Source organism: Callionymus lyra, chromosome 3, assembly GCF_982586985.1.
Source record: "Callionymus lyra chromosome 3, fCalLyr1.hap1.1, whole genome shotgun sequence".
NCBI classification, from domain to species: Eukaryota; Metazoa; Chordata; class Actinopteri; order Syngnathiformes; family Callionymidae; genus Callionymus; species Callionymus lyra.
The window spans coordinates 20129291-20144336 of record NC_141820.1 but is presented as its reverse complement, the minus strand read 5'-3'; the positions used below and the strand labels follow the sequence as shown (position 1 = coordinate 20144336).

Below are 15046 nucleotides of genomic sequence, written 5' to 3'. Positions count from 1 at the left end.
CTCCAGGATTATAGCCATCACACGCAGTAGAACTCATGGTATTATTTTAACATTGATCTTTACTTATTAGAGTTTAAAAATAAACTGAAACTGAGCCTAGTATGGTACCGAGTCGGAGATGGCGGTTGCATTCATTTCTATCTGAAGTACTTCTTGTAGCATCCAGGAAGATAAAGCTGACACAGGACTCTCAACCCACCACTGTCTGGTGGAGGTTTCTGTTTTCACAACAGTTTACACAGCATTTGATTGAAGCATTAAATTACTGACACATTTCAGTCTTTTCAGGCGTACTTTATTCAAACACACAAAAACAAAGTGAAAGGAAAAAAGGGTCTTGGGTGGAAAAAGGATTGTGTTTCTTCAAATGTGATAGAAAGAAAAGAGTACAGTTACGGGCTGATTGAAATAAAACACTGAACAAATTATTTTCCTCTTATATTCAAGCACACCAAAGCCAAGTGATGGTATCGTCCTTCACACATGCACAGCTAAAATAATCTGAGCAGCTGTCTTCTACTTAGAAACGCTCTCATGCTTGATGATTACCAACCGCTCTCAGCTGGAGCAGCTCAGGTGTGTTCGCCTCAACCAGCAGGTAAAGTTTCACCGGGTTTTTGTGGACAAAGTATCTTCAGATAAATACACGTTTAAATAAACTCCCGCTGCCTTTATGTAAATTTAAATAAATCAAAAAATTTTGTTCAAAACAAAGTTAAAAAAGGCAGGCGGAAATAAATATAATCATCCAAAAATAAATCAATCAATGTCCATACTTGATTTTGGTTTTATCGCTATATATTGATACATTTATAACAATCTGGAAAATATGATAAGTGAATAGAAAGGTTCCTTTTAGGAAATTACAGTTCCAGTTGTGAAAGAGAATCTGACTGAAGAGCAAACGTATCAATAAAACTATGAAATAAAATGTGAAGTGCAGTTTACACTAGACTGACTAGAGTCATAAACTATTCTGTCATGGTATATTTTAAATAAAGATCCTTAATCTGATGTGGAAAAAGCGGCCAGGACCACAAAACTGACCATGAATCCAAATTAAATTCAATTCATTTTATGTAAAATATTTGAAAAAAATCCAACACTCAAATCTATTGTGACCTTTAAACCTTTAAGATTTTTGATCACTAAAATAGCATTAATAATGCGGAAACATATAAATCTATTGGCTTAAGGTCATTTGTTAAATTTATAATGCTGATTTTATCACCCAGTCCTACATCCGTCATGATTCGTACACAACAACAAGATCTATGGATACATGTCCAACCCTACCGTCAAAGACAGCTAGACTGATAATTCCTATAAGCGAAAAATTATGAAGGCGTTTGCTTATGTTGGACAAGAGGAACCAAAATGTCTTAACCGAAAAGTTGGAACTGGTTCTTAATTCGACGCTAGTACCCTTACCAACCTTCTTTCCTGGGGGAGTATAAATACCGTGATCAAGTTCACTTTAGTTTGTCTTCTTTTATTACAGTATCACTACATTCCCAATGTTAGCCTAAACACCATCCACTAGTCTTGCAATATGCAAACAAACCATCTGGGTTAAGATACATCAGAAGCTTTTATGCAACAATATGTGACAATATTAACTAGGAAAAATCTAAATTACTAACCTAACAAGCCGATCCAATTTGGTTGAGTTTTTTGAATTTACGAAAGTCACAGAGCTGGAGTCAGATTCTGACAGGGAAGATAAACGTTCAGATCCAGGATCAATCGTTGAAGTAGCTCCTTGATTGATAGGATAGTCCTGGCAGATTTGGTATTCAAAACATTTTAGTTAGGCTTATTTTCACAACTATATCATCCACACTCAAGAACAGGTCAGTGGGGGGGCTTTAGGGGCTAAGACTCGTCTAAGATTCTTTTTTCGGAAAACAGAATATTTTAAACACAAATAATCTCTAGATTCTGCCACTGCCACTTATTGATTGTATAGAAATCATTGGAAGTCATGGTTGTAAAAGCAGTTTTGGGCAAATTTGACAGCGTTGTCAAATGGGGGGAGCCGTACAATTTCGTAATAGGATAAAACGTTTACTGTAATACTATAGACCGGGAGGTCCAACGGGTAATTACTTTGTTAATTACACTGTAATGGGGTTCAAGACCTGCCACAAACTATTGATTTTTACATTCAAATAGCTGAAATCCCCGGCGTGCCCAGGAATAAAAAGGAATTTGAAATGCATATAACCCAGAAAACTCCAGATTATGGACCACCACACCTTTTATTTGAAAATCTAGATCAGATCAGACTTCAATGCTTCTTTCTGTAGTTCAATTCCATCACTTGTTGGGTTCCTATACTATGTCAAGACTCCTTTTTATCCCTTGTGTTATCTCTGAGCTCCCTGGCTACCAGAAATACAAATGCAGTGGTGGAGGTCGCTCACATTGACCCAGAGACAACACAAGGGTTATTACAAAAACGTTTGTTTTAGGGCCACCGGGTCACCATGACAACACAGACAACAAGTCACTGAACACACTTTTTTCTTTTTCTTTTCAGTCGTTCTAGTCGCTCCAGCCTCAACGCCAAATTCGAAGAGACGTTGCCCCTGAACTGTGAACAGTCCTACATCACGGCCGCCGTCATCAGCATGCCGACCCCGCCCGGGACCACACCGGAGGGCGAGGAATCCACCGACCGCTCCCAGGGCAACATCGTCCACGTCTCTGCTCTCTAGAGTTTCCTGGATTTGGAAAAATGACCCATGAGCAGGATGACAAAAGGGCGCCGGTCCTTAAGATCCACAGAGTTTGGACCGAGTGTCCAGCAGCAGACAAGTCCGGACCTCTCCGAGAGGAACACTGAATCATCACACTGAAACCAGTAGAACTGAAGTGAAAATGGCTTTTTTTTTTCCACTTACCTGTCAAGGGTTTATATACGTACCAGCCCAGGAACTCAAAATGCTATTTTTATGACCTACCGTTGTCATAGTTTGACAAGGAAGCTGCTGTAGAGTTGTATAGATTTAGATTTAGTAGTTTGCAGTGCTGACACTTGGTTGGAATTTTAACTTGAAAGAGAAAACACATTTATAGAACAAAAAAATAGTGCTTTCCAATAAACTTTTGGGTGGAAACGTATACCCTGTGGAGACAGTTAATGGTGTCTGTTGATCTTCATGCTGTAGCTTGCTAATAGTTAGCTTAGCTTCAGCAACTAGGCAAACTAAACAAGTAATTAATTGAGCCAATATTACCTTTACGCCACTATTGCTTGTGGATTATTGACTATTCCTATTGAGATATAAAAGCTGTCCCACCCAAAATTATCTAGAAAACAGGAAGCTGACTATATAAGCTAAATGGGTTATCGTATTTTACAACAAAACCCATTCATGACTCAACGTGGTTAATACTCGAATAATGTTTTAATAGTCAAGCAGTCATTTTAAGATCCAAACAATAATCAGTCTAGTTGAAACAGGCCATCTGGACCAGTCCACGTGGAGTCTAAGATGGTTGTTACCTGAAGTTTGGAGCATCCATCAGGGGGTTGTTTGTATATTAGCTTCGAAGCATTATTTCTTTCCCAACCACAAGAAAAATAAACTCAGGATATTAGTCAGTGTGAAAACGTCTCACTCCTTGACTGTCTCGAAATAACAGTATTGGTTTCTGTTTTCTGTTTATCGGGTTGCTTTTGATTTATCAGGACCTTAATAATTTCACCAAAAACATGACATTACAGGACGATCCCTGACGTCCTGGAGTTGTCGTACATAACCCTGTGATTTGTACCCTCGGTCGAAAAGTGTGTCCGATATTTGGTTTAGTTTGAGTTTGAGCATGCTCGGTGTTTGAGTGCATGGACCGCAGCGTATCCTTTGCATGCAAAATCCGCTGAGATCGTCACCATCTTTGGGATCAGCTTGGCCCGGAGCACAATGTAAATAGAACTTTTTTAAAGTGGCTCTCAGATGACAGAAACAATGTGAACACATGTTTTTTTTTTACGCCATTACAAAGTCGATGATGAAAATGATCACTATCACGAAGGTCACTCAACAGCGATCAATTGCATTTCTTTGACTCAGCAGGGTTACATGATTCCTACGTCCACCTTTCAGTCGGATCGATTAGTAAATCGTGATGTATTTTTTTCAGAATTTCTCTGAATTCCCTGTTTTTGGTAAAACTTTAGCTAACACTTTACTAACAATTTAGTTGTGGGTCATTTACAACAGGGGTCAAGTCAAGAGCCACAGGCTTTTACTTTGGAGAAAATACAATCTTTTTTTCAAAATGAAACATATTTTCGGACAGTTATAGTCAACAATACAAATTGTTATTCTTTCTGTGTGGCCGAGTAACAAATGCCTCACAGACCGGTAACCAGGGATTGAGAACCACTGATTTAGAAGCAACTTTTTGGCGAAAAATCTTCTAAGATTCTTCGCCAAAAAGTTGTCATAGATGTTAAAATCAAGAATACCAAGAATCAAACTTCATAAAAGATGTGTACAACATATACCCAATGTGGGTATTATTCTTCTACTTGTTCAGTGCAGTGTGATGACGCCAATCCTAGAAAACTATTTTTATTGATGTTGTTCCAAAAATAATGGTCTTGCGACTAATAATCGACTTCCTTCAAAAATCCCAAATCTACTTTAAAACACTGATAGGTTCAAATAATGAACAATGTGTCCGTCTTAAAGCTGGAGCCTCGTCACATTCACAAGGTTTGTCTTCTTGATGAAATACTGTTTTAAAAAAAAAAAATGTAATTTCAAAAACTGAATCAGTAAATATCACACATTATCATTTAATGTATTTTAATTTAAAATGTTTATTTTCTTACAAAACATATGTAAAGCATCAGTATTTGTTTCGATTTTGCCTTGTGGTCATTTCTGGAACTTCGACTGGAGATTTTAAGGAGCAGCTGGAACAAAAACAGAAATACTGAACTGTCAAAACTGTTTTGGTTTGAGTTTGGCGTGTTATGGTTTGACTATTATCCGCTTAAGCTCGCACAAGGACGACACTGAACTCACCACCTGCCCATCGCCGGACATCAACATATGCAACTGACTTTTGGTTTGTAAAGATTTATTACTTGTAATTATGGAAATGAGAAATATTTTTGATGATGTTTGGTTTGTTAATACTGCTACTAATACTGTTATAAATATGATTATGATCATTGTTGCAGATGATGGTGCACATGTGTTCTCGTTCTTCGATGTTGTAGGAAAACAAAGACAATTTTTAAGCTCTTTTCCGGCGAGTGTATCGTAGTTTGTCGAACATCTTGATTTAAGGTTTTAATGTGCATGTGTTCGGATTCCAAGCAGAGAGGAAGTCGGTGTTTCAGTTTAATGTTGTTGGACACGAGTGGATCATGAGTTCATTGAATAAAGCGACTTTGATTTGAACCTGCTTCTGAATTCAACTTCAACGTCATCGTTGCAACATCGTGCTAATGCTTAAGAAAATCGTAAAGAAATCGTTGGGATAAATGGACGCTCATTCCTCAGGGGACATGATAAACTGTTGCGTAGCACATGTTGCAGAGCCTTGACTGAACAACCAGTCATTGATGGCTTGAATATCTGCAGCTGTGCAGGGCGACAGGCAAACACCACTGGACCGTCATCGCGAATATATGAAGAAAACAAAACAAAGATCAAAGGCAAACGTCATTAAATGTATTCAGAAGAACGATTTGTTGAAGTCTGTTCATCTTTGGCGCTTTAGTAACTCAACAACGATATGAATGAACATGTTTACTCTCCGTCTGTCTCGACCGCACACTATTAATACAAGTTTGAGGTAGAATTTCATCCTGTAGGATGTTCAGATCAGTTCACACCGGACAGCTGACCGGCTCCATACGTGTTCATGTGTTCTACTGTTGGGTTCTCCTGTTTCTCCGCGGCAGCAGCTGCCGGGCCCAAGAATGTGTCGGGAGTTTCGTGTAGGAGTTTGCCTCCGAAAAAAACTGACCAACTCTGCACTTGACAGACAATATAGAAGCATTCTTGTTTTAACTTATATATGATACATTGTATATTTATCATGAACATTTCCGAAGATATCAGCTGAAAAGTAAGAAAATCAGAAGGTAAAATAACAAATAAGAATTGAGATTAGGAGTTTAAACATTCCAAAAATGTTGTTTATGTCAAATATATCGTTTTTATTGGGCTAAAAAGTTTGATAAATAAAATGATATCCGTATCTATACCGTTCTTTAGTTTCACAAAGCAATTAAAACATTGATAATTAGGAAAGCTGCCTCTCTATGTTAATTTTCAGTACATTTCAAATTGTAGGAGATGTTATTGAGAAATGTCTGAACGCCTTATGTGAAGATAATAAAGTTAAGGATTTAATTTCTCTATGGACCAAGAATTTGGGAAATTTCTGTTGTTTTCTTTTTACCTGAACTTTGATGATTACATTTCTTTTCAATGTTTGATGAACAATTCTCTCCGTGACCTTCTCACTTCCAGACACTCCAGAATTTACTCTGATGTCATGAATCAACATGAAGGATGAAGCTTTCCGACAACAATGTTTTCCTTCCCATGATTCAAAGCTTCGTCCTCCTCCATAACTGCTTCTGACATGGAATTATTTTTCTTAGATGAGGAGGAGGAAGATGAAGTCAGAGATCTCTAATACATTCTTGGGACCAAAAAAAGCTCATGAATCCAAGAGAAAAAAAAGCATATTTTCTTCATAAAATTTTGATTCTAAAAATCAAATTCAAACATTTGTGTCAACACACGCAGCTTTTATTCACTTCTTCAGTGACACCGATATAAAATATTTAACACCACTCTTCAGATATGTACGGTATATAAACATTCCATTGTGAGAGAAAGTTCATTTGTCAGTTTTTTCTCTGGAAAAAATTTCCATGACGACATCCAGCACCTGAAAAAAGTCTTCGCCAAGAGGCGTCTTTGAAAATACGAGTTTTTAAGTTTAATAAATATTCCTTTTATAGATACTTTCCATCGAAAGAAGTCCAATATGAACCAGATACTTCCTCCGCTACATCAGTCTTTGCATCTCCAAGAGGTGTTCGTCCGGATCCGTGTTGGTCACGTTGGGGGCCAGAGCGTCCTGACCGCAGCCGGACAGTGACGTTTCAGCAGGGGCGTCAGTAGAGGGCGCCAGCTCCGGAGATTTGCGTCCGTAGTAAAGCGCCCAGAGCAGCATGAGCGTGAGAGCCATGGCGAGGATCTGAGCCACGCCGACGGACACACCCAGAAAACGTAAAACCTGCAGCTGCTTCGTCCCGCGCACGAAACTGTAGATCTTCGGCCCGCAGCCCTGAAAGAACCGAACACAGGGGGCGCTAGAGTTCAGCGGACGTGGCAAAAAAAAACAATAATGTGTTGATTAACATTTATTGAAATAGTTTCGGCACCAGCTCCGATATCTATATCACAGCCAAAGATGTGGCTCTGACTCTGGATCAGTGCTGAGGGGCGTTGAAGTCTCAATGTGTCGACAGATTTGTATCTTCGGTTCAATCGGGGTGAGAGCAGGTGAGGCTCACCTCTTGGAAAAGGTCACTGAGGTCATTGGTGTAGGCGTGGCCAGCGCAGCCTGGATACTCATTGGAGCAGCAGGAGTCAGGAGGCAACTCCATCTCTGTCATCTCCAGCCAGTCGGTGAAGTAGATGACGCCGCAACACTGGAACTGCAAACATACACATGTATACACAATCACACACCTGGTCCAGGTGAGTATGTGTGTGTATCTGTGTGCGTGTAGGTGTGTACATGTGCATGTTAGCATGTGTTGTGGGATTTATTGCATGTGTGAATGTGTTGGTTGTGCCTGTATGTATGAGCTGATTGTGTACATGGTTTGTGTGTCGTTTTTGTGTGTTGTGTACCAGTTTGCATGTTTTGTGTGATTTGAATTTGTCAATGTGTCTGAAGTTTTTGTGTGTGTATGTGTGTGACGTGGATATGTGTGTATATGTGAGCACATGTGTGTGGGTGTGTAGGTTTGTATGTGTGTATATGAGCTTGTGTGTCTAGGTGGGTATTTGTGTGCGTATGGGTACTTGTGTATATGTTTGTGAGCATGCGTGCATTTGTGTGAATGTGTGATTTTTGTATAAATTGTGTTTCACTGCATGAGTGAACACATTGTATGTGTGTGCTTCTTTGTGTGATTGTGTGTGTATGTGGTGTTTGGTTCTTGTATGTTGTGTACAAGTTTGGATGTGTAGTGTGATTCTCTGCATTTATGAATGTGCTTGGTGTTTTTTGATGGTGTGTGTATTTCTTCTGTATTTTTGCCGTGTGTTGATGTGTACATGTGTGTGTTTGCATGCACATGCATCTGAGATTTGTGAGTGCGCTTGTGTGTGAGTATGTGTTCATGTGTTGTGTGATTCTCTGCATGTGTGAATGTGTTTGGTGTTTTGTGATGGTGTGTGTATTTCTCCTGTAATTGTGCCACGTGTATATGTTTATATTTGTGAGTGTGTGTGTGTGTGTGCGTGTGTGTGTGTGAGTATGTGTGTGTGTGTGTGTGTGTGTGTGTGTGCTCTAATAACCTCTGACTGGAAGGTGTTCCAGGTGTGTGTGAGCCACTGGTGACGCTGCAGACCAAAGTTTGACATCCTTGACTTCAGGCTGATCATGTCAGAGCGCTGCACTGATGGCTGAACACACACAAACACAACAAGACATTAAAATTAAAAGTTTTACATGTTATTATTTCAATTGTTTTCATTTGTTGATGTCTTTGTTTTTTCCATCACAGGACAGATTTGTTCATATCTGGTCATGTTTGAACCTGCGTTGACCTCTTGAAAGCACACACACACACACACATCCTCTCTGACACACACACACTCTCTTCCCAATAGTACCAAGCATTGCATACAAACACTTATCTGGGAGAGATAAACATCAGGCAGGTGTGTCTCTTCCTGTTGATAACACAAACTCACACACCCAAACACACTCTTTCACCACAGAATCCCTTTGTTTGTTGTTGTTGACTGTAAACATTCTTCTCTGAGCTGTTAAAAGCCAGATTCTTTGGTGTTGTGGGAGGGGGGGCTCTTAGGGCCTCAGCTGCAAATAGTGAGGTTTATATTGGGAGATGTTGCCATCAGACTCCTACTCCACTGCCCTTGAGATGGATCTATCTATAAATCCCAAAAAGCAAACATGGCACTCGCCGGGAAAACACGTTTTCATTTTCTCAGCTGCGTTAGTGATTCATGACGGATCTGTGGAATGTCTGTAAATTATAGATACTTCAACACAACTTTAACAACAAGAAAAAACGTGTTTTTACAGAGATATTATTTTTAAAATGTCATATAATAATATCAGGTTGAGCGGAGTGTAAATGGTTCATTGGACATAAGGCAAGTGGCAGACGATACTTCAGTTGTAGTCTTTCATTCAGGATCTTCTCCATTGCCGTGTCTGAACTCTGTTGACCCTTCTCTGTCCTCCCTCGTCTCTCTGTCTCTCCTTTCTCTCCTCTCACTCTCTCTCCATCCCCCCGTCTCTCCTCTCCCTCACAGCCAGTCCCAGCAGAAGACGGTTCACACTGAGTCTGGTTCTATTCAAGGTTTCTGCCTGATGAAAAACCTGTTTTCGTCTCTCATTCTTTTATTAACTGGGACCTGTTTTTATTTGCTTCTATATATTTTTATTTAAAATGCCAATCGTTTTAAGATAGTTTTGTTGTGAATTTCCACGTACGGATCACTTTCACCAACAAAGTACTTTTTAATGAAACTCTTGAGAAGCAAACACCTTCCCCGGTAGAAAAATGTCATGAGAAAAATCAATCAAAAGTATGTGGTTGTGTTTTCAACCACTGGTGTATGGAATACTACACTCACTGGCCACTTTACTAGGTACACCTTGGTAGTACCAGATTGGACCCCCTTTTGCCTTCAGAACCACCTTAATCCTTTCATGGCTTAGAATCAACAAGGTACTGGAAATATTCCCCAGAGAGTTTGGTCCATGATAGCATCACACAGTTGCTGCTCCTAAAGGTGCTCTATTGGATGGGGTTCTGGTGACTGCGGAGGCCATTTGAGTCGAGTGAACTCATTGTTCAAGAAACCAGTCTGAGATGATTCCAGCTTTATGACATGATGTTTTTTCTTGCTGGAAGTAGCCATCAGAAGATGGGTACATTGTGGTCATATAGGGATGGACATGGTCAGCAACAATACTCAGGTAGGCTGTCGCCTTGCAACTATGCTCAATTGGTACTAAGGGGTCCAAAGAGTGCCAAGAAAATATCCCCCACACCATTACAGCACCACCTCCAGCCTGAACCTTCTGACCATGAATAGATCTGAAAGTAAGAAGCAGAATCTAAAAAATGATTCTGAAAGAAACTGTGAGCCAGTGAAGACTTTTAAGGATCAGGTAAGTTCTTCTACTAGAGCTGACCATGAATAGGTTTAACGTGTTGTGCGTTCAGAGATGCTCTTCTGCAGACCTTGGTTGTACCTAGTGGTTATTTGAGTTACTTTTGCCTTTATCAGCTGAAACCAGTGGCCATTCTCTGGCACCAACAAGGCATTTTCGTCCACAGAACTGCCGTTCACTGGATATTTTCTCTATTTCAGACCAATCTCTGTCAACCCTAGAGATGGTTGTGCGTGAAAATCCCAGTAGATCAGCAGTTTCTGAAATACTCATACCAGTCCGTCTGGCACCAACAACCATGCAGCGTTCCAAGTCACTTTCTTCCCCATTCTGACACGCGGTTTGAACGGCAGTGGATCGTCTTGACCACGTCTACATGCCTAAAGTTACTGCCTTGTGATTGGCTGATTAGAAATTTGCCTTAATGCGCAGTTGGTAATAAAGTGGCCGGTGAGTGTATATCCTCACGTGGGTCATTCTTGAATTGTTTTTTATATAAAGTTGTGTAAAATGATATCCTTGGCAAAGTTATGTACTGTCTTGGTGCTTTAATGGCTTTAACCATGCAACAGATGAATGATTTGGCTGAAAGATCTCTAACATAAATGAATGCTGAGTTGCATATCGATCTTAAAAATGTGTCTCGTGAATGTTTTTAGTTCGGTCTGGGAGCCAGTCAAAGTTCTGGGCCCGGTTTGTGTTGACCTGGTTTTCCATGCCGTTGTTTTGGGACGTGAAAGAGGAGCCGGACATTTCAGTTTATTCTTAGAAGCGAGACTGCAGCTGCCGTCTTACCGGTTCTGATTGGCCACACACACACACACACACACACACACACACACACACACACACACACACACACACACACACACACACAAACACACACACTCTAACACAGGTTAAACATGAACATGAAGTTCCAAAACAATTGTAAAAGAAAAAAAAATCGGTGGAAGATACTTTGCCAGCCTCTCGTTCGTAAAAGGATTTGTTTTGTTTTGTCATCCTACCTCATCATAGGTCCAAACTGCACTGGCCAGCTCCACACAGAAGATGACCAAGAGGCTGCCGAAGTACTGGAAGACACCAAGATCACGTCGTTCAGGGGGAGATGGATCTCTAATAAAACACAAATTCTACTCTATTTCCCTCTAAAGATTCGAGATTAAACCCAAAATGATTGAACACATGTACACATCTTCAAAGGTCTACCTGGAGAAACCTCTAAGGATTATTGTACCTGGTGAAAAACACCTTAAGTTAAGTGCATTTAATAAATAACTAACTGGGCAGTAATGGGTCCTATATTGGTTTAATCAAAATGTGTCAAAATCAATTCCCGAGGGACAAATCTGGCCTTTCAAGTAATTTTTATGTGGCCCAGATAAGCTTGAAATACAGTTTTATAGCCCATAAAAAAAAATCATGATACTCTATTTTGTAATCCATGAAGTGTGGATAACAACAGTAACCTTTGTTTTGAGTGGTGTCATTCCGCGAAACTAGTGCCATTTCCAAAAAAAAACATCTAAACTAGGAATTTCTTAGTAATAAATTCTAAAGACATAGAGAAAATCATATCAAATTGTGTGGAAAAAGTGTAACGAGGTTGTGTTTAAAACCGTGTGATGGTCATAAAGATTGTGTCGAGGTAGAGTTATGTTTGTTATTAAAGTTATCACAACTTGGTTTAAAAAAAAAAAAGGTAATTTTCTTGTAAAAGTATCGATAAAAAGTAGATTCATTTTTAGGGTGACATGGAATCAAGGAATTATGTTATTTACAACAGCTGTTTCAACAGTTATGATGCTTTTAAGTAACATATGTTTACATATTTATTAGTTTAAAAGCTCATTCTAGGTTGTACATACAACTGTTTGTGGTTTCTAACTTTAGAGGGAAATATTATATAATCTCTTCAAGGTCATATCTGCAGAGTCATCTGCAAATTCCAGATGTTACAAATGTCTTGAAAAAGTTTCCAGAGGTCTGTCCAGATGGCCTCGATGAAGCCCTAGCACACTCCTGCAACAGTTACCCAGCTCAGCAGCAGCAGGTTGCAGCGCAGCGTCCCACAGTATCCCACCATGGCCACGATGATGAGGAAGCAGCAGACGGCGATCATGACAGGATGGACCGCCGTCGAGTATGTCACGATGGCGGCTTCTTCCAACCTGGACATGTGGATTTGAATTAAGATGAGACGATGCTTACACAGCTGGTGCGGGATTTTGGGGATGAAGTTATTTCTATAACAAATCAATTAAGTTTTACGGGAACATGAAGTGCTGCTCAAAATTCCCAGTGGCTCTGCTGGTGTCTCATGAATGGCTGGACAGAAATGAATACCCCTGGGGGGTCCACATGGACACAGAGAAGACTGAGGCGACCAGTGAGACTCAAGTGGAAACACAGACATTGGTGAGATAATGTTAGATGAATTAAGAATCTATTAAAGTAGAAATATAGTGGCGACTGACTCGAGGAGGAGACGAAAAGAGAGATGCAGGGCTCACCTTGTGTGGGCTGTCAAGGTCAGGACGGTGTTCAGGGGATCTCTGATCCATGCTGCAACTCCCAGGATGCATAAAGACATGAGCTGAGACAAAAAAAGGACGTAAAAATCAGGGGTGGGCAATTAAATTTCCTCTGGGGCCACATCATATACTGTGACTGTTGTGAGGGGCCGTCAATCCAAAAGGAGAGGAGCTTAAATATGACCGAAAAACATTGAAAAAACGATGCAAGTAAGAATAGTAAAGAAAGAAATATCAGCATAAAATAAACCTGACTATGGCAAAACCTTTCATGTTAAAGAAACTGATGGGAAAATAACCTTTTCCTCTAAATATGATGTCAATAATTTCGATGGGCAAGAAATCTTCATAAACGTAAAAAAAACGAAAAAAAATCTATATATATTAAGAGTTAATACAATAATAAACGCAATATTAAATTGTAAGCTGTCGGAAATAATGTCTATGTTCTGAGGTTCTCTTGAGGGCCGCATGAATACAGTCAAAGGGCCACATTTTGCCCAGGGGTGACTTAAATGAATGAACGCAACATTGGGATTCAGTTCTGAAGACCTTCATCATTCATGCACACACATGCAGAACTTGACTTTGTCTTGTAGTTAATCCAGGACTTATAGAAGTTATAAGAAGATATAAGTCACAATAAAACGTGTTAGTGCTGCAGCATCGGGAACAGAAGGATGTCTGAAGAGGTCCAGAGCTACAGACGTTTCCAGTTGTGAATCCAAGTATTTATCTTTTTGAAGTTTTCTGCTGCATCAAAATCATCCTTGATAACTTTGAATCATAAAAATATTTTAAAAAGCGTGTTAAAAATCGGTTTATTTTACTGCTGAAAGCTGAAGTGGACCTTTGTCCTCCACATATTCAATAAAACCGCTTTAAAGAGTAAATAAAAAAAGATCTGGGGACACGTGTTCTAACAACTTTCCTGACACATCAACACAATGCATCGAGTCAGTGGTGACCACAGGGCAGTGTTGTCCTCTCACCCAGAACAAGATGTTGACCGCGAACAGCAGACAGCGGAGACACCGCACTGCGTCCTCCCGAGCCATGCGTCCGCCTCAGCGGAGACCCGGGCACCAGGCTGACATGTCCCCGGGACCTCCGCACCACCGGTGCCCGCTCACAGACCGCGGCCGCCCGTCGCTGTGTTCGGATCCAGCAGGAAACATCCAACAGGTGGTTTCTCAGTTGCCCGGAATCCAGCAGAGGCAAGAAGACACCTGATCCATCATGGACTACTTGGGGGGGGGGTGGAGGGAAAGTCCTCAGAACCAGCTTCAGCAACAGAAATATATTAAATAAAAGTCATTTTTAGTTCTGATGTGGATAAATATGCAGCTTCTGCCGGAGCCCCTGACGGTCTGCAGGGGTGCGGGGAACCTCTCCCTCCTCCTCCGCCCTGACAGTCCTCCAGAGGGCGGAGAGGAATGTGTCCGCCTTCTGGGTCCACCGGTGCTGGAACACCGGGACAGTCCGTGCGCTGGTACGACAGGGACCCCTGCTGGATTACTACTATAACTACATTATAAAATAGTACAATATAATGTAATGTAAGTAAGTAATTTATATTTATAGAGCGCTTTTCTAGACCAGGGTCACAAAGCGCTTAAAATATAATAATAAAATATATACTAAAAAAGATCAAGATAACATCGAGAGAAAAAAACAGGTGTCCAAGAAAATCAGGGAAAAGCCTGCACGAATAAGAAAGTCTTAAGATGTTTCTTGAAGGAGTCAGTAGATCATCAAACACAGAGGGAGAGGAAGATCGTTCCAAAGCTTAGGAGCAACAGCCTGGAAGGATTTCTCTACTCTGGTCCTGAACCGTGTTCAGGAACCATCAGTAGATTCTGATCCACAGACCTCAGAGCCCGAGCTGGGGTGTAAGTCTGGATCAGATCACTGATGGAAGGAAGAGCCTGACCATGAATAGATCTGAAAGTAAGAACCAGAATTTTAAAGTTGATCCTGAAAGAAACTGGCAGCCAGTGAAGAGTTTTAAAGATCGGAGAAACGTGAGTTCTTCTATTAGAGCGGTTTAGAATTTCCGCTGCAGTGTTTTGTATTAA

General features: G+C 40.4%; 2 protein-coding genes across 3 annotated transcripts in view; one reads left to right on the top strand and one right to left on the bottom strand.

Annotated features, from left to right (window-relative positions):
• The window catches only part of kcnd2 (potassium voltage-gated channel, Shal-related subfamily, member 2), a 47454-nt gene extending 42031 nt beyond the window's left edge, over positions 1–5423 (top strand). For both annotated transcript variants that reach the window (XM_087786905.1, XM_087786906.1), the window contains one exon: positions 2543–5423. In XM_087786905.1, coding sequence (XP_087643031.1) covers positions 2543–2720 — 178 coding nt within the window. In that variant the 3' untranslated portion in view covers positions 2721–5423. The remainder of the gene's footprint in view (positions 1–2542) is intronic.
• A 1374-nt stretch (positions 5424–6797) lies between these two features.
• On the bottom strand, positions 6798–14332 carry tspan12 (tetraspanin 12). Its single transcript, XM_087785807.1, has 7 exons — positions 13961–14332; positions 12948–13030; positions 12470–12605; positions 11442–11507; positions 8577–8684; positions 7562–7705; positions 6798–7332 (listed from the first exon to the last, which is right to left on the bottom strand). Exons 1-7 carry the CDS (start codon positions 14024–14026, stop codon positions 7051–7053), a joined length of 885 nt encoding a protein of 294 aa, XP_087641933.1. The 5' UTR covers positions 14027–14332; the 3' UTR covers positions 6798–7050.
• Between the last annotated feature and the right edge of the window lie 714 nt (positions 14333–15046).